The sequence below is a fragment of the Balaenoptera musculus genome, chromosome 7 (assembly GCF_009873245.2).
Source record: "Balaenoptera musculus isolate JJ_BM4_2016_0621 chromosome 7, mBalMus1.pri.v3, whole genome shotgun sequence".
NCBI lineage: Eukaryota > Metazoa > Chordata > Mammalia > Artiodactyla > Balaenopteridae > Balaenoptera > Balaenoptera musculus.
Window position 1 is genome coordinate 63,498,390 of NC_045791.1, and position 22,231 is coordinate 63,520,620.

At 36.7% G+C, this 22,231-nt stretch overlaps 1 protein-coding gene across 2 annotated transcripts in view; it reads right to left on the reverse strand.

Moving 5' to 3' along the window:
- The window catches only part of NCKAP1 (NCK associated protein 1), a 96,559-nt gene extending 87,568 nt beyond the window's left edge, over positions 1 to 8,991 (reverse strand). Inside the window, exon 1 of one of the 2 annotated variants that reach the window (XM_036857470.1) lies at positions 8,647 to 8,991. In XM_036857470.1, coding sequence (XP_036713365.1) covers positions 8,647 to 8,754 — 108 coding nt within the window. In that variant the 5' untranslated portion in view covers positions 8,755 to 8,991. The remainder of the gene's footprint in view (positions 1 to 8,646) is intronic. The other variant, XM_036857471.1, reaches the window with a different exon arrangement.
- Between the last annotated feature and the right edge of the window lie 13,240 nt (positions 8,992 to 22,231).

Genomic DNA, 22,231 nt, shown 5'->3' on the forward strand with positions numbered 1-22,231 from the left:
AATTTAACTTTTACTCAATAAACAAGAAATAGTAAACCTGTTTTAAAGCAGGTTTTGCAAAACTGAAGGCATAAAGGGACAAAGATTCTCCCCTGAGTCTTCAGCAAGTTGAAATTAATGCCTAGAGGAAAAATGGACATCACCCAATAAGATCATGGACCGTAAAAGGAACTTGTGTATAATTCTTTTATTTTCTAATTTTAAAAATAATGAAATACAGTGTGAAATTTTCCAGTAAGTATTGGAAAATCTATCAAGACCAAAACAAGCTTCAAATTCTATTATTACTGATTAATTTTCCATTTTTTCCCCTCTTTCGTATCACCTATACTTTGGCCAACCAATCTGCTTTCAGTTTCTCCCTTGAGCTGGGGTAGGTGAAAAAAAAAAGGAAGGATAAAAAAGTAACCCACTTCTACAGTTTGGATTAAGAAGCTTGATAGGAAAGTATACTGAAATTATTAGAAATGCTTTAAAATTAATGTAATTTTATACATTACCTCTTAATTAGAGTCAACAGTAGCAGATTTAAAGGTATATAAATTATGATTACTGTTTCCTAAGCACAGGTTCTGGGAAAACCATAAACTTAAGAAATATTTCAATGCATTATATATTTCAAAATTCATTGTTAAAAATTTTAATGACTCAAATAAAAGTTACTAATTACCATTCAATTCTCAAGAAGATGTCTATGTCCTTGTTGTTCTCATTTTTCAGCTTCTCATATACAGAAACATTTCAGTTTATAAAACAAAGGCATTCTGTTACAGTTTTTTTAAAGTGTTATATGTGGTCACATTTTTACTACTCTAAAGAAGTTGCTCTTTAAAGGACTGCTGAGAAACATACTTCTGAAGTACAAATAGTTATTTTGTATTAGCAGTAAGTAGATATCAAACTATAATATCAGACAGTAAAAAGGAATAATTAAGAAATGTTTCCTAAAGGTGGTCTTGAGCTGGATTAATAGGAAAAAATGAACACTTAGTAAATGTCCACTATGTTTCAAGCCCCAGAAATAGAACTAATAGCTAACATTTATTCACTTCTTACTCTTGTGCCAGGCACTACAACTAGCACTTTATGTGAATTAACTCATTTAATTGTCAACCTTATAAGGCTAATTAAAGAGTATTCCACAAACGTGGGAAAACTGGAATATCTATCTAAGATTGCAAGAATTAGAATCAATAAGACTAATACGGCTTAGAAAACCAAAAAATATAACTTGAAGCATAAGAGAAGCTGAGAGCAAATAAGTACCCTATAGATGGTTTTGCTAGTATAGGGTCTACGTGCAGCTTAGCATTACAGAAATTTAGTTATCCCCAAAAACCAAAATTAAATCATTATAGCGAACGATTATCAGAAAAAGAAATCAGAAGTATTAAGAAGTTACACTTTACTTATTTTAGTGGTTCTTAACATCAGAACCACTTCAGGGGCTTTTTCTTATTCAGTAGGTTTGGGTCATGACCCAGATGTATGTATTTTTAAAAACCTTCTAAAATGATTATATTGTGTATCCCTGACTAAGAACCACTGGTCCCCTCAATTTCTAAATAAAGAAACCCTAATTCAGTTCAGAAAGACTAAACAAGTTGTCCAAAGTAAAAAAAAAAAAAAAAAAGGATCAGAGCTTTACCTAGAATCTAGCCCTCTCAACCCACAGAATATGCTACAAGTATGAGAAAATAACAGAGAAGTTTAGAGGCTATATGCCAGCAAGAAGGACATTAGATATTACCAGGGAATTTTATAACTTTATATTTTGTATCTTTATATACTCCACTGAAAAAATGTCTGAAATCTTGAATAATGACTGGCTGGCTACTCCTTGTCACTGCCCAGCTAAAGTTCCTGTTCATACTTCAAAACCAAGCACAAAAGTCACTAACTCTTGTTCCCATCTCTCCCAGACAGGAATCTTTAACTCCCTTCTCCAGACACCCACAACCACACTTAAACACTGCATTTTAGTTAGTTATCTATACATCTCTCTCACCCACTACAATATGAATTTCTTGGCCTTGGAAACTGTATCTTAATGTATCTGTTTCCCCAGTGTCCAGGAAGACATTCAATAAATGAAGAGTAAATGAATGAATGAAAAGGAAACTCTCAGTTTTTGGTACTAACTAAAAGAATAGTTCATGTGACTTATAAAATAGTTTTAAAGACACAGGTTTATTACTGTCAAGTACCTAAAATAATCAACTATGCAATAAGAAAGTATTTTCCAGTACAGGCTCTTTTACTTAAAACAAGAGATTCCTTCGAAACCTTTAACCCATTATACATTTCAAAATTCATTATTAAAAATGTTAAAGATTCAAATAAAAGTTACTAATTACCATTCAATTCTCAAGAAGATGTTTATGTCGCTGCAAATGGAGTTGAACAACATAGACAAACTAACAATTCAAGAGCTTATTAAGTTTAACTTATTTAAGTAAAACATTTCAGTACAATAGTATGTGACAAAATGATTAAGGAGGAGATTCTCTCATCACTGTCAGATTAAGTAAATCAAAATCTAATAATTACAGTACTGCAAACTCCTAATAGGATCAAAATTAAGAAGATTTTACTACATTTACTAATAAAGACAATATTAAAAACAGTCAACAGAAAAACATGCCTTGGGAATAGAAAAGAATATTGCTATTTTTGTAAACTCCAAGACAGAAAGAAACACACTTACTGGTTACACTTTCTTAATTGCATTTCTTATAATTCATGCAGGGTTTTTCAATGAAAAAAGTGTTACCATTTGACTTCAGGAATCAAAATGTAAAATGAAAAAAGTATATTTAAAATCTCAAAATTAAAGATAGAATATCTTCAGTGAGGAAATGATTGTATGCGTCCTTAAAATTAAGGAAGATAAATGCTATTTCACTGTTTCTTTGAGTTTACACCTTCCTTCCTGCTTTATATATATTCTACCCCCAGTTTAAAGCAAAATTTCCTGTTAGTTTTCTTAGTATTACTTGTATGGTCAGTTCTTTCAGTTTGTATTTTTAATATGTCATGAACTAAATATTAGAAATAATCACAAAGGAAAAATGCATATAATATGAAAAGTAAATACAAAATACATGTCCTCAAAAATGCTAATAAACTGAATTTTAAATTTCCTAATTCTAAACTATTTCTCATTTTAATACATTACGAAGCTAAACAGAAGTCTTTAATAATCACTGGTATACTGATAATTATGATCTCAATGATCTTTTCATAACAAATCCGTACAAAGTTCATACAAAAGTAGTCTAAGAGGAAAATTATTTCTGTAATATAACTGCATATTTCTTTAAGGTTATTGTGTGTTAAAAATCTAATTATATCTACCATGAAAATTTCACTAATGACTATAAATCTAATGGCAAAAATAAATTAAGAGCTCAGACTTAGGGGTTAAGAAAGAAAGGTGCCAATCCAAATTCTTATTTTTTAAGAGTAAAGGTTGGGCAAATTTAATTCTCTAAATTCAATTGCTTTATCTATAGAATAGGTACCTACATCACAGATCTATGAAGAAATAAAAAAATTTTTTTTTAATTTAGCATATAATAGAGTCTCAATAAATAGCAGCTAGCATTACTTTTATTACACATTATTTTTGTTGAACAATAAAGAGATAAAACTATTTAGTTCTAACATATAAAATGTACGTCTACTGAACGTGATCTGAAATTATTGTTAGAATTTTACTTAACAGTAACGCTGCTAGTAAATTATCAAAGAATACAAATTAAATTTTTAATCATCCTAGCCAGTTAAGGACAAGAATTTTCAACACTGACACACTTTCTCATCTGGCTCCCCTCATTTTTAACATATTGGATGTAGCTAGCTAAATATGTCCATCTCTGTAATTTTCTTAAAATATAAGTATACAAGCAATAGATTAAGAACCCTAATTTCATTGATATATAAAACTGTACCATGCTACTTCTTCAATTTTATTTTTGGAAAGAACTTAATTTAATCATAATACAAAATATGCATGCACATATGTCAGCATTTGTACAGAAAATTGTTTAACTATATACAGCTTATTTTTAAAAGTGGGAGATGAGCAGGCAGAGAATTTCTGAAGTCATGTTTGAGTTTTTGATAATAAACATGTATTCCTTTTATAATCATTAAAAAAATTAATATTTAAGTTATCTAACAATTCCACAAAGGAAACACAAGATGGATAATCTACCACTGCCACTTAAAAAAATAAAAATAATTTTTTTTCCCATGCAATTTTTCAGTGACCTTAATCTCCTCAGCCTACCATCCAGCATAACAAGAAACAGAATTATCAAATCTTCATTTTTACAGGCAGCTTCCTTGAAAGTTACAAACAGATATAGTAGGATTTGTTTATGTAAATATATATATTATTTAAATACAGATTTATGAAGAGACTGTTTTCTTCTTAACACGTTTAAGGATCTTGATAATGAAATCTCCCTAGGGAAAAAAAATCTTATGCATACTAACAATGTTTATTAGTCTACAACTTGCCAGAATCCCAATCTTTGGAACATGCTTCTGCTCCTGATCAACCAACACAGAAAATAAGGCCCTAAATGAAGAGAAACGTAACACTGAAAGGGAAGACTAAATCTGATTCCCCTTGCTTTACCTCGACTGCATCCTTCACATACATTTTTTTTTCCTCCATTAGATAAGCAGATACCAGCTAAAGACTTGCAATTTTACACTGCTATTCTATTAATTTCTTTCCTCATGAAATAGATTCATCCAAAATCACGGGGAAAAGACTGTGGGAAAAGAAGTACTCCTCAAATAAAGAAGTAAAAGTACACTGAAACCTGCAAAAATACTCCATTAAAAAGAAGTTTGCAATAGTAGGGTAGGTCTTTACTCCTTTTCTATCCTTTAAAATTGAAGCAATAATTTAACAAGATGAAAAATATGAAAGTATTAACTGATACCTTTTGTTATCAGTTGTTATCAAGTTCATGTTGGTGATGGTGTAGGAAAAAATAGAAAAAACAAGAAAGAGTAAACAAGAAAAAAATATTTTTAAGGTCAGCTAAAACGTCTTCTGTTGGAATTTCGGCATATGTGTTTGCTAAGCAGCAGTAAAATTTCAGAAAAATAAATGTTGCCCCAAAAAGTTACTGAGACTCCTAAACAAATACTATCTTACATTCATAGAAGTTTTAAACTGTTTTCACATTATTACCTTTTATCTTCACAAAAACAATTCTGTGAAGTAGGCAGAGCACACATTACCATCCCTGTATTAAGGAAAACTAAACTGAGCTCAATTACTGTTTAAAATAGGCCTTAACGTCTACTTGTAAAGATAACATAATCAGAGCTGGAACAGACCTTAGTGTTCCTTTCACAGTTAATTTTCCCCCATTTTACAGATGAGGAAAAATGAAGCTCAGGGAAGTCAAGACACCTACCCAATATTACAAATCTCTCAGAGACAGACTGAAACATTGGAAGGCAGGTCTCCTAACTTCTGGCCCAGTACTCTTTATTTCCACCACCACACTGCCTGCCATGCCACAGTAGCAGATATAAAAGTAGCCTGAAAATGTTAAAAATCACTATATAAGTGAGTAGCATTATTAGCTTCCAGAAAAGGGAAGACATATTTTTAATTTTAAAAAAATTAAGGAATTATGCAATAAATAAATTTAAATGTGAAACTACCTACCACCTTCACCTCTTTTCCCTAAAATCCTCCTTTATGTGTTCTTCCATCCCTGATTAGACTACAAATTCCTTAAAATTTTCATAACCTGTACATATAAGGATCTCAAAAATTTTTCAATTGATGAAATTTTATTTAAAAAAGCAAAACATTTTCCAGAAACCATGTTACATTCCCCTAATAAGCATTAAAGCCTATTACTCTTGATTACAGTAACTTAAAAAGTTATTTTACTTAGGTCACTGAAGTATTTTTCACTGTGTATGCTCACTAAAATATTGCCGTTGCAGACTTTCAATTGAAACAGAGCAATCAGATCTGATAGACAATCTAATGCACACATGCATTAATAAAAATGTGATAATTGACTGGCAGGCACGTATTATGCGGTATAAGTTTTTTTTGAGGTATAAGAGATAGAGATTGAAAAGATTATGTGGTTTATACTGTCATAAAAATGTAAACAGCAGGAACCTTATAAACACATGGTAAACAGATCTCACTCACTTTTTTGGCAAGATTTTTGAACAAATGTTTCAATCCTAGCCAGCCAGGAAGCTATGCCAGCCTTTACAGACAACTCTATACAGGCCAAAAGATTCAAAATCCATCTGATGTATTTGTATGCAAAATCACACAAGGAGAGCAGAGCAAAAGCTATTATTATTAAAAATAGAGCAAGATTATACACATATTCATATATATGTTGCATATATATAAAATACACTATACATAATGTATTCATCCTTTTCAACAAGTCCTAACTGAAGGCCTCATGGACCAGGTAAGACCCTAAGTACCAGTAATTCAAAAATAAGTAACACTGTCTCCACCCAGAGAGAACTCACAATCAATCAAGCAAGGTAGAAAAATATTTCTCAAGAAATTATAAACGCGTTAAGTGCTGAAATATAACATTTCAATAATTCAAAATATTAGCCACTTGGATATAATGATCACATTCAACTCATTTTAAATTTTACTAGTTTAATAATACAAGAGCCTGGAGTTTCTCAAAACAGGAAGTGAAAAAAAATATGCTTTTGAGAAAAGGCAGTGAACTGGAATTATAAGCATTCAAATGCTTCGAATTTAGTCCAAACTTATTTCATTTATGAAGATGAAACATGTAAAGTCTGATTGTATTTATGCCATAAAAATGTTCAATGAATTCTTTAAAAAGAGGTATTTTGCCCAAATACCCAAATCACTTTTGATGTTACTCTCACTTCCTCTTCTGGAAACCATCATAACCATTTCCTTTAACCACAATACCACATGTCTAGAAACTTTTAGTAATGTTTGACTTGCTCGTTTTTTTGCACAAAGGGCATATAGGAAACAATTTCCAAGTTTGTTAAGGAGCATAATTTCACAAAAAAGTTCAGGTCAATGAAACCTATAAGTAATACTATCTAAAATTAAATTATTCCTAATTTACATAAATTTATAACCAAGGCTCTTTGGTAAATGCAGAGGGCTTCTTTATAATGACCCCGAGCTCCTGCCACATAAAATGTAACAAAGTGAACAGGCATGTTGCAGTTACTATCCAGATTGCACTGCGTATAAAGTCAACCAATCCTCACATCCAGGTAAGCGACTGGAACATAGCTATCTTTACACAAAATTTATCACTATTAAGCCAGGATAGTTTTCTCCTTTAGAATTCAGTGTCTACATCAAATTGTTCAAATAAGTCAGTTTTACACTGAACCCCATGATATGAATTTTTTTAAAATATTCTTTCTTCAGGAGTCCTAATTCACAAGGGCTACAACTCTACTGCTATGATTAAACTAAAAGGAAACATTCAGCATGCAATAAAAAGCCAACAAAAATAATTACGAAGATATAACATCAAATACACATTGGAAACTGTCAGGATCTAGACTGTAACAAAAAAAATCTTAACTTTCTCTTTATCAAATTATTTAAAACTTACTTTGTCTTAAAAGAAAGAGGATTTTGGTCTTTCTTTCCTAAGATAAATTAATATTTGTTCTATCTTTACATCTATTTTTCTTAACTCCAACTCAGCCCCTCATTCCTTAATCTGCTGAAGCCACGTAAAGACTTTCAATGGACCTATTAGCTAGAGCTACTCAAATTATCAGAATACGCGATAAAATCAGCAGTAATAGCAACATATTCACAGTTTTTATTTTGTATAGACACCGAACTTTAAGAAATGATGTTTTGGTATTATCAGACATGGCTGGAAAAACTAAGATGAGGAGGAGTAAAGAGGGAAGGGAGAGAAGGTTGTTATTCCTGTTCTAGTGACTCACAACCCAGAAGTATTTCAGGAGAAAACTGGTTCCACCCTCACTTCCCCCTCCTCTCCACCTTCAAAATGAAATAATTCCAAATCGTCAACACGCTCTCAAATGGCTTTTATTTGGCAATCTAAAATAAAATGGCAAAAGTGGAGGGGATGCAGGGTTCATCCTGATTAGCCATTCCCTTCCCACATTCCCACACTTACAAACCCCAAACAGAAAACAACTGCTTCCATCTCCGCCAGGTTCCTACCATCCGACCTCAGTTATGGAACAGCCAAGTTTTCCTATCCCCCTCCTAGACTCTCGCCCACCCACCCTCCTCTCTTTCCCGCAGAGCTCGTTCCGGGAGCCGGGGCGCCGAGGAGGGGGCGCCAGAGGCGGCGGCGCCCCTCACCCCGCGCCGGGCCGGCCGGATCTGGCCGCTGGGAGCGGGGAAATGGCTCCTCTCCGCCCCTGGCCGGCCCGCGAGCCAGCGGGAGAGGCGCCGGGACTCCGCATTAGGCCGCGGCGCATCCCGGCGACCCCGGCCGGGCCTGCAGCCGCGAGGCGGTGATTTCTGTCCCGGGCGCCGCCCGCCGCCCCCACCGCCCGGGCCTCCCCCGCTCTCCATCCCTCCTCAGCCCGCCCGCCGCCCCCGCCGCGGCCTCGCCGGCCCGTGCGCACCTTCTTGATGTTGTAGAGGCGGGTGAGCATGCCGACGCCCCGGTCGTTGAGGATGGTGAGCTTCTCCGCCAGCTTCTGCTGACTGGGCTGCAGCACGGAGCGCGACATGGTGGAGGTGCTGGTGGTGCTGGTGGTGGTGCCGCCGCCGCCGCCGGCCGCCTGGCGCCCAGTCACCGGCCCGCGGCCTCCGCAGCTACCTCTGTCGGGCCTCCTCCCCTCCCGCCCGCGACCTCCGCCTCAGGGGAGCTCGCCCATGGCCCTCGCGCCCTTAACCCGCGCCGGTGACAGAGCGAGCCGCGGCGGACACCTTGGGGTCCCTTTCCCCTCAGCAGCCCGCGCCCCGGCAACCTCCTGCCTTCCGCCCGTCGCCCTTCCGTCCCCACCCCCGGCGCTCTCCGCCCCAGCCCCCACCGAGCCGCCTTCCCGGGCTCCTCCACTAGGTGTGGCGGCGGCGGCGGCGGCGTCTCCGGCGGCTGAGAACGAGGCCGCTTCCCGCAGCCCGGGACGAGCGCTCGGTCACCTGATCGGCCGCGCCGGCGCCCCCGCGAGGCCGGACAGGGAACTGCGCCTGGGGGCCCTCGCCCGCCCCGCCCGGCTTCGCTGCTGCCGCCGCTCGGGACGCGGCCCCGGCCCCACACCCGTCCCGACCCGGCCTGGCCCGCCCACTGCCCCTGATCCCGGCAGCGGAGTCTAAGCCGGAACCCGATGAGGTCACGTTTCTCTGTTCGCCACACACCCCTCTCCTTCAAGTTCCCAAAAGTTGCCTTTCCGCACCACCTCCCTAAAGAAACCAGCAGAAGCCCGCGGGGAGGAGTGGGGCGGGGGCAGGGCGGGTGTTTTTCTGGCGAGTTTCTCCCGAGAGTGGGCTGGTGGCTCCATGCGCTTCTCCCTCCCACTGCTTGACAGACGTTCCCGGCTGAACACAGCAGATGTGCTCTGCGAGGCGAGCCTCGCCTCTCTTTCCCTCCCCATCCCATCCTGACTCCCGCGCCTCAAGGCAGTTCGTGAGAGAGGAGGTCGGAAGTGAGGGCAACTCAAGTTCCTGAGATAATCAGAATCTGGAATTTGTCGACGAGGATCACCCTTCCGGAGAAGACGCCAGTAGAAGAGGCCCTGGCATGTGGGAGGCAGAAATAAATGTTTGTTCAATGAATGAAGGAATGGTCCCATTTTTTTTTCTGGCCTCCACCCCAAATCCCACCCCTTCTTGGCAACATTCTACTTTTCCATCTCTCTTTCTTTTCTTTTTCCTGATCAATTTCCTCCCAGTCACACCCGAAGGCTACTCCCTCTGGTCAAATATATTAGATATGGTTCCAAAAGTGAGCAAAATTAAGGATTTATGTCATTGACTGGGGTGAGGAATTCCAGCAAATAGGAGTCAAGCTGTTCTGATGGTTTTTTTCGCCCTAATTTCCTCTGATGTATTAATCTTTTATATTATATTCATTAATTTTAAGTGAATGACAAAATATTCTGCCACCTTCAATAAAAGACATTGTAAGAGTAAATATCATTGTATTGATCAAAACACTTTAGGGAAAGGAAATTTTGACGAATATCTTTTGAAACATTTTTTAAGCTAGTATACGTACAGTTCCTACAGAAATCTTCGTTTTAATATGCCAAGGAGAGAAAGGCAGTAGATGGACTGAATTTGATTTAAGAAGCTTTAAATAGAGTCCTAAGTCCACCAAAAAGTCCTACCTGCCTTTGTGCTTGGAATCCTGTACACAGAACTTAACTTGAATGAAGGTTTTTAATGCAAACACCTCAGAGAGATCACCTATTGAGCTATGATTAGTCATTAGCACGTTGGGGGGATTTAATCTATCTGGTTACATTCCAACCTGATAGTTTAAATATTAATTTAGAGGAGGTAAGAGTCTGGAGCCTGAGATAGTGAGAGCAGACCTGGGAAGGAGAGGGTCCAGGGAGGGGGTTGGAGAGTAAAGATGTGCCCTTTTCAGGGACCACAGACAAATTTAACCAGAGGCAGAATTACAGAATCACACCAAAGAAAGTTTATATCATTTTCTAGTTTTTCAAAATGCTGTATAGAGAGAACAAGAAAATGGTGCCATATTAAAATTTGAACACAATTATCACTCAAGAAAAGCCACTGTCATGTTTCCATATGAACTTGAACATTTGTAGCTGCTTATAACTCAGAGTACCCAATAGAGGGAGAACTCTGTGGATTCTAGTCTCATTATTGAATTTTTATTATAACCAACTTTTAGACATATTGGCCCTAGATTGAATGAAGCATGTCTATTCGAGTAAAAGATATTAGGTCTAGATGAAGTATTCACAATTCTTGCATTTCTCTACATTTTCCATCAAAAAGCATTTTGTTGTTAAGAGCCAACCCTTTGGAAGTTTGACTGTATGTGTAGTATAAACTATACTGTCAGTGCTAAGGTAATAATCATATATTTTCCCATGCATGTACGATTTTATGGCAAGTGTAACTAGTATGTGTCATTTTATATTTCCTCTCAGTTTTCATACCATGTGAATCAGTCTATAAAGTTATTAAAAGAATTGCCCCTCTTGTAGATTTTTTTCCTGCTATAGTTTTCTGGAAAAGCATAACATTTTAAGAGTGATTAGGAAAGTTAAAAAAAAGACATTAGGAAAGTAAGTTTTAAAAAGCATGATTGAAGATTTTATTTCCCTCATCGTATCAAGCACGCTCTTCACAGTTCCTTTGGTACTAAAGATTTTCAAATAGTTTCTCTTCAGTTAAGAGATTTCTGCTGTTTGTCTCAGAACATAAGCCTTCAGAGAGATTTAGAAAGTAGATGATAGCTTCATATTTGTAGTAATCATAGAAAGTTAGCTAGTATAGACCAGTATACCTTAAAAAATGTGAATTTTACTGTACATAAAGTATATCTTAATAAATCTGACTAAAAGTTATATATCTATGTTTGAAAATTTATTTTTTTATTGAGAGAAGTATAATGGTACCCACTCTAAGGAAAGTAAACATTTGAAAATCCTAACTGGAAAATGTTCAGTCATTCATAGTAACAATCCTGGATGGATTTAAAGAATATTTTTCTATTCTATATAATAATTAAACTTATGTGTTTGATTGAACAATAAATACTTAAATTGTGCAAAGTGCTGTTGTTCTAGGAGGAGATATAAAGATAAGATATCTATAAGATATCTATATGATATAGATTTTAAAATCTATATCATATAGATTTTAATCTCCTTGAGCTCACATTCTCAGTGAGAATAGAAATATACGTAAGGAAGTCTAATATAAGTCAGCCTGAGATACAGGGCTACAAGGGAAACCTAGGGAGAAGAGTTCCAACCTGAAGTTCCTAAGAGTTATTCTAAAACTTACATTTGGACTTTGAATGAGAAGTAAGTCTTGGACTTAAAAACTTATAGAAAAGGGCATTCTAAGCAGAAGGTTCAACTTTAATAAATGCAAAATAATTTTTTTTAAAGTGCAGGAAAGTAATAGGAATGCTCATTATGTACATGAAAGAAGCAATGAGAAATAAAGCTGGAGGTAGAACAGAAAATATGTAGGCCTATGACTGCTAAAGCAGGAGAAAAAAATTCAATGGAGAAGAAGAAATATCCAAAAAAAAAATGGGAGAACTAAAGGTAACTTTTGGGAACTTGAGGTTAATAAAGAAAATTTGAAATAGTTGCTGACTGTGACAAGGATTCCTAATTATCGTTCAGTATATTTCTCTTTCTTCCTTAGAATAAAGACTACATCTCCCAGTCTCCCTTGCAGCCTAGTATGGCCATATGACTAATGTTCTGGCCATTAGGATGTAAGCTTTCAGGAACCTTCCTTAAGAGACTGCTGTGCTCTCTTTTTGCCAGTCTTCCCTTCTTCGTTCTTCCACATGAAACAAGGATGCAATGACCACTATCTTAGGCCATGAAGACAATGGCCACTCACTAAGGATGGCAGAACATAGAAATAGAAGGTATAAGTGGACTTCTTAGAGCAGAACTACCATACTAAACCTGCCCTTTCTACATCTGGATTTTGTTTGAAAGAGAAAGTTTTATTTAAGCTTCTTTTATCTGGGACTTTTTTTTTTAATTACTCACAGCCAAACCTGATCCTAAATGATAACAGTTTTTGAGGTCAACATTATAGTATCACTACTAGGAATAAAACAAGGACTAATAATCAGATTTAATATTGACTAAGTGTTTTTGCACTGTGTCAGGTGCTACTATTTGAGTTTTCTCATCACCTCTCTCAACAATCCTTTGAGCTATTATCATCCTCATTTTATAGGTGAGGAAACTGAAATGCAGATAGTTTTTTCGTTTTTAATTACTGAAGGTCACACTTATAGGAAGTGATAAATCTGTTACTAGATTCTTTATCAGTCTGACTCCAAAGTTCATGCATATTCTTAACCACTGTGATGTAACTGACAACAAGTTGGATGGCATAAATTTGGCATGCATAAGTGAACATGATTCTGTAGTTTCTGCTAGAGTTCCTTAACTCTGCCCAGACCTTCATAAACAGTCCCTTCATTAAATTTTTTTCAGTTAACAGCTAGACTCTGCCATATTCTTCCCAGACTGGTATACCAGTCTTTTATGTGGTTTTCTTTAGCTTTGCCTCCTCCAGAAACTAGAATGGGAATTATTTCTGTAACACTTTTTGCTAATCATGAAGTATATTTCAGTTTGCCTTTTTAAATCACCCAGCCTTCTGTTGCTTCCCTATTTAAGACAAAAAGAAAGAAAAATTGAGGAAGAGCTTCTTCCTGGGTTCTTAGGGTAAAGCCCTTTGATTAGGATATCTCCTGTCAAAGTTAATGTTCCACTAATTTTTTTTTTTTTCTCTTTCTCTCCACTAATTCTTTTTTTTTTTTTTAAAGGAATGTAGTTTATTTATTTATTTACTTATGGCTGTGTTGGGTCTTCGTTTCTGTGCGAGGGCTTTCTCCAGTTGCGGCAAGCGGGGGCCACTCTTCATCGCGGTGGGCGGGCCTCTCACTATCGCGGCCTCTCTTGTTGCGGAGCACAGGCTCCAGACGCGCAGGCTCAGTAGTTGTGGCTCACGGGCCTAATCGCTCCGCAGCATGTGGGACCTTCCCAGACCAGGGCTCGAACCCGTGTCCCCTGCATTGGCAGGCAGATTCTCAACCACTGCGCCACCAGGGAAGCCCTCTCCACTAATTCTTAAAGACAAATGCAACATTTTTCCTCACATCAGACTTCAAACCAGGTAGCTATGTATGACTAGAAAAGTATGACGAAATTTCTCTGAAAAATAGCCTAGAAATAGTGCAGTAGACATATATTGGTTTTGTCTGTCCTCCATCCCTTCCTTTTGTGAAACTGCTACCTTCTGACAAAATTGAGTGCAGAAAGCAAAAAATGGGTCAGGCTGTGGGCAAAACGATCAGGCATATGTAAACAAGAAATCAATGGAGTGTTGCAAGGAATTTTTACTTTTTAAATTGTTTTGAAGACTGCATGGACTTCCCTGGTGGTGCAGTGGTTAAGAATCCACCTGCCAATGCAGGGGACACGGGTTTGATCCCTGGTCTGGGAAGATCCCACATGCCGTGGAGCCACTAAGCCCATGCGCCACAACTACTGAGCCTGCGCTCTGGAGCCCGTAGCCACGGCTACTGAGTCCATGTGCCACAACTACTGAAGCCTGCGCACCTAGAGCCTGTGCTCGGCAACAAGAGAAGCCACCACAATGAGAAGCACGCGCACCACAATGGAGAGTAGCCCCTGCTCGCTGCAACTAGAAAAAGCCCACGCACAGAAATGAAGACCCAACGCAGCCAAAAATAAATGAATGAATGAATGAATGAATAAATAAATAAAATAAAAAATAAAGACTGCATATAGTTGGACCATACCGAAGACAGAGGAACCGACTTTGGGTGAAGAACTGTGGAAAAGGACAATAGGAGGTATCACTGTAGTTTAACTGTGGTCATAAAAAGGATAGACAGTAAGATATATGCTAAATCCATACTTAAACTTCTGTTCTCCTACATATCCAAAGACCACAGGGTATGAAAATTTACTCAACTAAAAACGATTAAGAAAATGAATAGGGAAAAGATGGAGCAACGGTATCCCAGTATCTGTAGTAAATGAATAAGGAGTTAAGGCTTAGCCAGAGATTGCAACTTGGTATTGCAAAGGAGTAACCAAGACAGGTCTAAATGAAACATAAGATGTCTCCAGTAGTCAACAGAAGACATGCCAGAAATAGAACTGATCCAAAAAGTTCAAAAAGAAAACAATGAAAAATTCATTACAGCCTTGATCTTGACCATTCACATCCAATGAAATTCATCTTACAGCCTGCCAGATCTTGATAATGTACTTCACACATGTTTATTTGCTTCTGCTCTGCAAACTGAAGATAGATTTATCTTTCCTTTTAAAGTCACTCAAAGAACTTCAGTTTTTTCTGTGGAAAAACTCTAATGTAATGAACAATTTCAGTTTATGATTGGTTTTAAACTTTCTTGGTTCTTTTCTCAGTACAAAGGACTTGTGAGTTTTGGGGTTTTTATTAAAGAAATTTATTGTGCTTAGACTTATACCTAAATAGTAGATGACGTATCAGTGTATACATACACTTATTGGTTGATCTTTGGAGTTTGATCTTAAGTATTTTTAAAATATTAGAATGCTACATGTAAAATTGGCAAAAACAATGGTAGAAAAAAATTTGAGTTAGAATACAGGCTAAGCCTATGATGATAACCAACTTCCAGCTGAACATAAAATCCATTTATATTTTTACATTTAGTCTACCTTAAAGATGAACAGTTTTTCAAAAATTGGGAAGGATATTGAACATACTGAACTGGACCTCCAAGAAGAGCTCTAGACTAGAGATGTAAATTTAGGATCATCAGAATGTGGGTGGTATTTGGAATCATGGCAATAGATGAGATCACTTTTGGAGAGAGTATTTTAAAAAGGAAACTAGGGCCTAGTCCAAAGCCCTGAAGAACTCTGACTTTTAGGAATCAGATACAAGAAGAGTAGTCAGCAAATAAGACTGAACAGGAGTGTGAAGGGAACCAGAGACTAGGGCAATAGCTGGAGGGGTCAAGGGAGGGTTCTTTGTCTATTTTCAGTGGTAGTCGTCAGATTATCCTGTAGAGAGGGAGAGATGTATAACCCAGTACAGAGAGAAAGCATCATCAAAGGTACAGAAGCCTTGACAGAACAGGAAGGAAAGAGGTGAAGGGGAAGCAGATGATAAACAGCCAAACTAATGTTGACTGGGTGTTTCAGGAAAAGACAGGATAATGATACTAGCTAACATTTATTGAGTACTTGCAATGTGTCATGCTCTGTTCCAACTGTCTTGCATGTATTAATGTGTTTTTATCTTCATAACAAACTCTGAAATAGGAACACTAAATCATTCCTATTAAACAGATGAAGAAGTTGTACCTAAGGTCACAACTGGTAAGGGGAGGAGCTCAGGCTATTAACCACTTGATGTGTACACTGATGTAGGTCAATAGAACTGGTTTGTGGAAGATCAGAAAGTTTTCTCATATCTTGTATTTTCTCAATAAATTAGAAATAGTTCATCAGCCTAAACAGGAGGTCATGTGTCAGAAATTGTTGAATGTTCATTTGAGTTTGATGTTATATATTTAAATGGTTAACAGAGGTAAGCCTAGGCTCTGGGGTCAGACTAACAGGGTTGGAATCCTGGTTTTGCCACTTACAGTGGACCTTGGATATGTGACCAAAGCACTCTAAACCTCAGTTTTTCACCTTAAATGGAAATGATTGTACTTACCTCACTACATTGTTTGAGGAATGTATGGGATAATTTTTAGGACTGTACCGTGTGTAATTCAGTGAGTATAAATGTTTGTTGTTACTACTATTATGGTGATTATTATTACTGCCTCAGTCTGCCCAGTTGTGTGATTTTCTACATTGGTACATGGCACAAAAGAGATGGAGGGTTGTAGATTTTTCTTTTTTTAGTTGAGTGCCATGGAGAGAGAGAGTGGCAAAGGAGTTGAGAGTAGTGGTTAGGGAAAAATATAGCTAACTGTATTTTAGCACTTAACCAAAAAAATTTAAAAACCTACCTAATTATATTAACATTGCTTTGCTTGACAAATTCTATTTCAAAGTAATAATTTCTGAAAACGACATTTTCTCTATTTCATGTTAGACACACAGCATAATCATTAAGCTTCTAAGTGTTGATTATGTGCAAATGTTAGGGACATTAAATAATTTCTTATTATAAAATATACATTATGCTAAAATATTATAAACTCATTATAAGATAATTTCCCTCCATTAAAACACCACTGAAGTCTAAATGTTTACAATAAGTCAAGTGTTCACTGATACTTAAATTCAACTTTCTATTCCCACTTAAATTCAAATCCAGTGTTACTTAACCACCATCATACAAAACTGCTACTGTTTCTCTGCTTTAAAACTATGAACATTCACTGTCCCACCCAGATTATTTGCATGTTACATTTTTACCATTTCTTCCATTATTTCTAATTAGTTCAACTGATTACTCTTTTCCCAACAAAACTTTAGAATCAGAATTTATTCGAATTTTCCACAATTACTTTGTGAATTTCTCCCATTCCCAATGGTCTTTATTTGTGCTGTATTTGAACAGTTAACTTTCAGTTTGTGAAGAGAGGAAAGCCATGTTTCCCAGCTAGTATCAAATTTTTTACTTATTTCATATCATAGATTCCACATTTACAATATTAGGAGCATGTTAAAACAAACTTTAGCATATACATATATACGTATAAATAATTTCTTGTGTCAGCTTTTAATTATAGAATGGTTTGATATTTGTAAGTCGATTTAAATAGAAAATATTTATGTTATCTAATATATTAGCTTTAAAAATGGTAGTCATTCTGTTATCTAATAGATTAGCTAAAAATGTAACCACTAATTTACAAACTACAGTACTTCCAAACACCAGAAGGGAAGGTTGGTAGTCAATCAATTCTGGAAATAACAAAGTTAGCCTAGCTCACTCTCTTGTTTTAGGAGAAGGTGTGATAGACTTAAAGCTCATGAATTGAATCAGAAGAAAGGAATGAAGTGAACAACTCATCTTTACTCATTTCCCCCAAGGAGTTGAAGCAGAAACAAAAACAAAGCTGCAATCATTTTTTCCTTACATGTTGGTCTTTATAGGCCAAATTAATTCTTGGTTCTAACTAAGGTTCCTAATTAGCTTTGGCTCATGGACCTTATATAAGTCTAGTAAAACTAGGCATCCTATCCATAAAAATATACAAAATTTTAGTGCAATTTTAAAGAGTTCATGGTCTCACTAAAGCCAATATAAAGACCCATGGACATAAGATTCAGAGCCATTCTGGATTGTAACGCGTCCATCCAAAAAGGTACAGTAGGAGCAATTGTATACCCAAAGTAATCATGTGTTAAATGTCCAGGCTTAATCTGACATAAATGTTGAAAAACAAATTTTTAGACCATCATCCAGAGATGCAAAAGTATCTCTTTCCTGATCAGTTCAATGCATTACAACCAACTCTATGGAAATCTTTCCACAGAAGTGATAGAGTAGACTTTGTAATCTACGTTCTATCAGGACAAAATATCCCACCACAGTTAGATTACTCAAGTTCCCTCTTTATCTGCCTCGGTCTGGCTGCCAGACCTTTGTCACCTCCAACAGAAGGTAGGAAGGAGAGCCGAAAGCATGCAACCCAAGTTGTTTTATTTTCAATTGAATACCTTGACTAAACAGTTTAGTGCAAAGGAAACTGCTATTTAGCACTAAATTTTTGAATTGCATGCAAGTTATCATTTGCCTACGTAGCCCTTTCTCTTACTGCTATGTGTAATTCAGGGTTGGCTGCCTCCTTAATGAAACGTACAGTACTTTAAAGAGATTCTAGGGCTTCTGCACATTACATAAGCCATAGTTAGTCTGCCTCAGAATGACTGCGGAAAAAATTGTAAATTTAGTCTCAGAAGTCTGGTGCTAAAGCAGAGCCAGCCAGCTTTTCAGCTTTCAAAGCTGCTTTGTATAAAGCAGCACATTTGGAAATCTGTTGCTGGTACACTGTATTCATACTGGACTTACAACAAGTAAAATTTAACATGAAGAAGAAAGGGACATAGAATATATGAAAGGATCACAAAAATGCAAAAAGCAATAAATTCTAAGAAAATCCAGTACTGGTTAGGTTTTCAAATACCTAGACATTTATATGTCTTTGAATGTTGACAATATACTGTTGTTAGTGAAATGTCCCCTCTCTTGACCTCGGTGCCTGGTGGCAACTTCCCCCTTTACACTGTACAATATGCCCTAAGTTTCATACTGCTATTGCTTTTTCAGGTAGGCAAAAAGTAAATATATAGTAGAGACCACCACCATCATTTAACATTAAATAACTGTTTGACACAAAACAATGGACTTGACTACAATTATCAGTTAGGTGAGGTGGCTCAAATTCTTTGTGGAATGAGATCATGTGAAAAAGATAATCAAAAACTAGGATTAAGGGGTAGTTTTTCTTCCCTCCATGGGAGACAGATTAGTAATTTATGTGAAAGATTTCTTTTTCTTTTATGTCTCTTTTATTTCAAGAGGTGTTCCTACCTTCAGTGGGAAGATTTTTTTTATTTTAGCTTTTTGTTACAAATTGTTTCAAACATAAAAAAATAAAGAGTATAATGACCACCCATGTACTCATTACTCAGCTTTGACACTTAACATTTTCCCAAACTTGACTGTAAAGTGTTTTAATGTGTCTGTAATCAAAACTAGAATTCTTTTATTTATGCAATAAATAATATATAATTAGAATATAAATAATATAAATGATAAATAATTAGAAACTCTTGGAAGAGATCATTTTGAATTATTTTAAAAAGACAACTATTGTTTCTTCAGAAAGGAACTGGACTTATTAGCAGAATTCTTAACAGAAGTTAATTTTATTTTCATGGTGCTTGATGGTAATTTTTAGAAACATTTTTAAAAGAGGAGACTGTCAGAATAAATATCAAAGTGACATGCTTAGCAATAGCCAAACCAAGTGGTCAAACTTATTAAGATCAGTTAAATACATATCTCTCTATCAAACTGAAGCTAAGCTAATAGCATGTGATACACCACTGTGTGAGTTGGGCTTCCTAAATCTTGATTATCTTCAAGAAGCAAATGAAGAATGCACTCAGTGTATTCATTGTGCTGAGTCACTGGATTGAAAGAGAGGAAGGTAAACCACCTACTGAACAATCACATTTTTTTCTTCTAGGTGATTCACAATTCTTTGAAGACTGGCAGGCATGAAGCCACCAGGCATTGTGCTACCTGTCCTGTCTATAATAATACTCACCCAGTGCTTGTTTCATATATTTTGCTCTCAGGCAACTTTGATTATGGGAAGTTGATTATGTAAAAAGCTCTCTGACTGGTATGTAGGTGTAAACAGAAACAATTTTTAAAAGATTAGATAATTTTCAGAATCATAGTGTTTTATTATTAAAACGTTTTTCAGCTAGTATTAAACATTTACTAGAAATTTGCACTAATTGACAAGAAAAATTACAAAATCATTTTGATTGATTCAGTCTAAGAATAGTTTATCCTTTTTTTATTTTCAAAGAATCATAGAAGAGCATTTTTGCTGGCAGTATTGGCTATACCTTTGGGATATTTAACTTATTATATTGATAAGCTTGATTAATATACTCTTCATTTAATTTTTGTTTATTAAATTTTAAATTAAGCCTAAGATCCATTGTAAGAAAAAAAGCTGTAATAAAATAGAGAAATATTAGTCTTTATAATTTTGTATTGTTTGTGATATCAAGTGCCTTCTTCTCTCTATAACATACAAAACTCCAAACTGTATTTTCTTCACGAATTTACAATGTGGGAAAAAAAGAGGTCTCTAAAATTTAGAGCAGCAAGACTCCATACTTTGGAAAACAAGAAAAAATAAGTTTAAAACTAAACTGGGGGCTTCCCTGGTGGCGCAGTGGTTGAGAATCTGCCTGCCAATGCAGGGGACATGGGTTCGAGCCCTGGTTCTGGGAGGATCCCACATGCCACGGAGCGCCTGGGCCCGTGAGCCACAATTGCTGAGCCTGCGCGTCTGGAGCCTGTGCTCCGCAACAAGAGAGGCCGCGATAGTGAGAGGCCCGCGCACCGCGATGAAGAGTGGTCCCCGCTCGCCACAAATGGAGAAAGCCCTCGCACAGAAACGAAGACCCAACACAGCCATAAATAAATAAATAAATAAATAAATAAATAAAAGAAAAACACACTAGAAATCTTACTTTAAAAAAAAAACAAAAAAACTAAACTGCTTTTGTAGTGAAAAGAGCACTTTCAAACCCCATTGAAGATTAATCTGGGCATATGTATAAAGAACATTCAAAATATCCAGCCTTCTAAATATGAATACATACTAATATATTCAGCTCCTGAAATATTCCCTAAGGAAAAAAAATCCTAAATAAAAAAAAATTGTGCACAAGGATATTTTTATAATAAAATAGATGAGACCCAACCTAAATTCTCATGGTAAGGAATAGTTACAGGAGTTATAGAACATCCACACCAGGAAAATTCTAAGCAATTCCATGTCAATGAAAGAAAACATGGATATCCATGTCTTAACCAAAACCTGTTGTAGATCTCCTGCTAGCTGGGGCTTTTGATAAAAGTTCCTGGTCTTCTATTAGCTTCTGAGAACTAAAAGTTATGTCTTTATAGGTAGAGTAGGCCCTATACCGAAACCAAGTACATCACCAACTTGATGTGATATGAGTAACACAATAAGCTCTTGGTACTCAAGGTATTATAGTGGTACTTTTCCTCAGCTCAGATTCTACAGCAGAAGGGAGAAAGTGAGTGAAATACTAAACTATCTTTCAGTCCCCTTTAAAGGTCGTAATCCAAGATTAAGTTATTCAGACAAATAGGCCTTCAAATAAGGGAATCTGAAACCTTGGTAGTCTAACAAGGGGTCAGGACAAGGCAGGCACAGCAGCTTTAAGAGCCACTTGGACTTTGGACAATGGCTGATAGAGGTGGACTTTTGAAGCCTAAAATCCACTAACCTCTGGGGACCAAAATGAAGTTTGCACTCTGGATTCTTTGTATCTTCTGTGGTACCCACAAAGCCCAATGCCAAAACCATCCCTTTCATAGACTGAAAAGGCCATTGTCAAAACTCTCCCTTTCATAGGCATTCCATGGTGTTGCTCTACCCTTTTAAAATCCCCATCATCCTTTAGTTTAGCCCAAAAATGTAGCCGCACTGACCACAAAGAGCTGCCTTTAAAATGTACTTATATCAAAAGGTAAATGCAAATTCTCCAGTCCCTCTTTTTCCTTTGTGAAGCATGGATTAGGTCAGGAGGCAGCTTCATACTGAGGGTAAGACAGAAGAGAACGTAGTATATTTACTAAGGGGAAAAATGACAGTGATACTCTTGGTGGTCTGGCCAGATTGTGCTGTAAGGAGTCTGTCTTCCCTGATAAGAGAAAGAGGAAAGTTTCCCTTCTCTAAAGAGAGTCAGC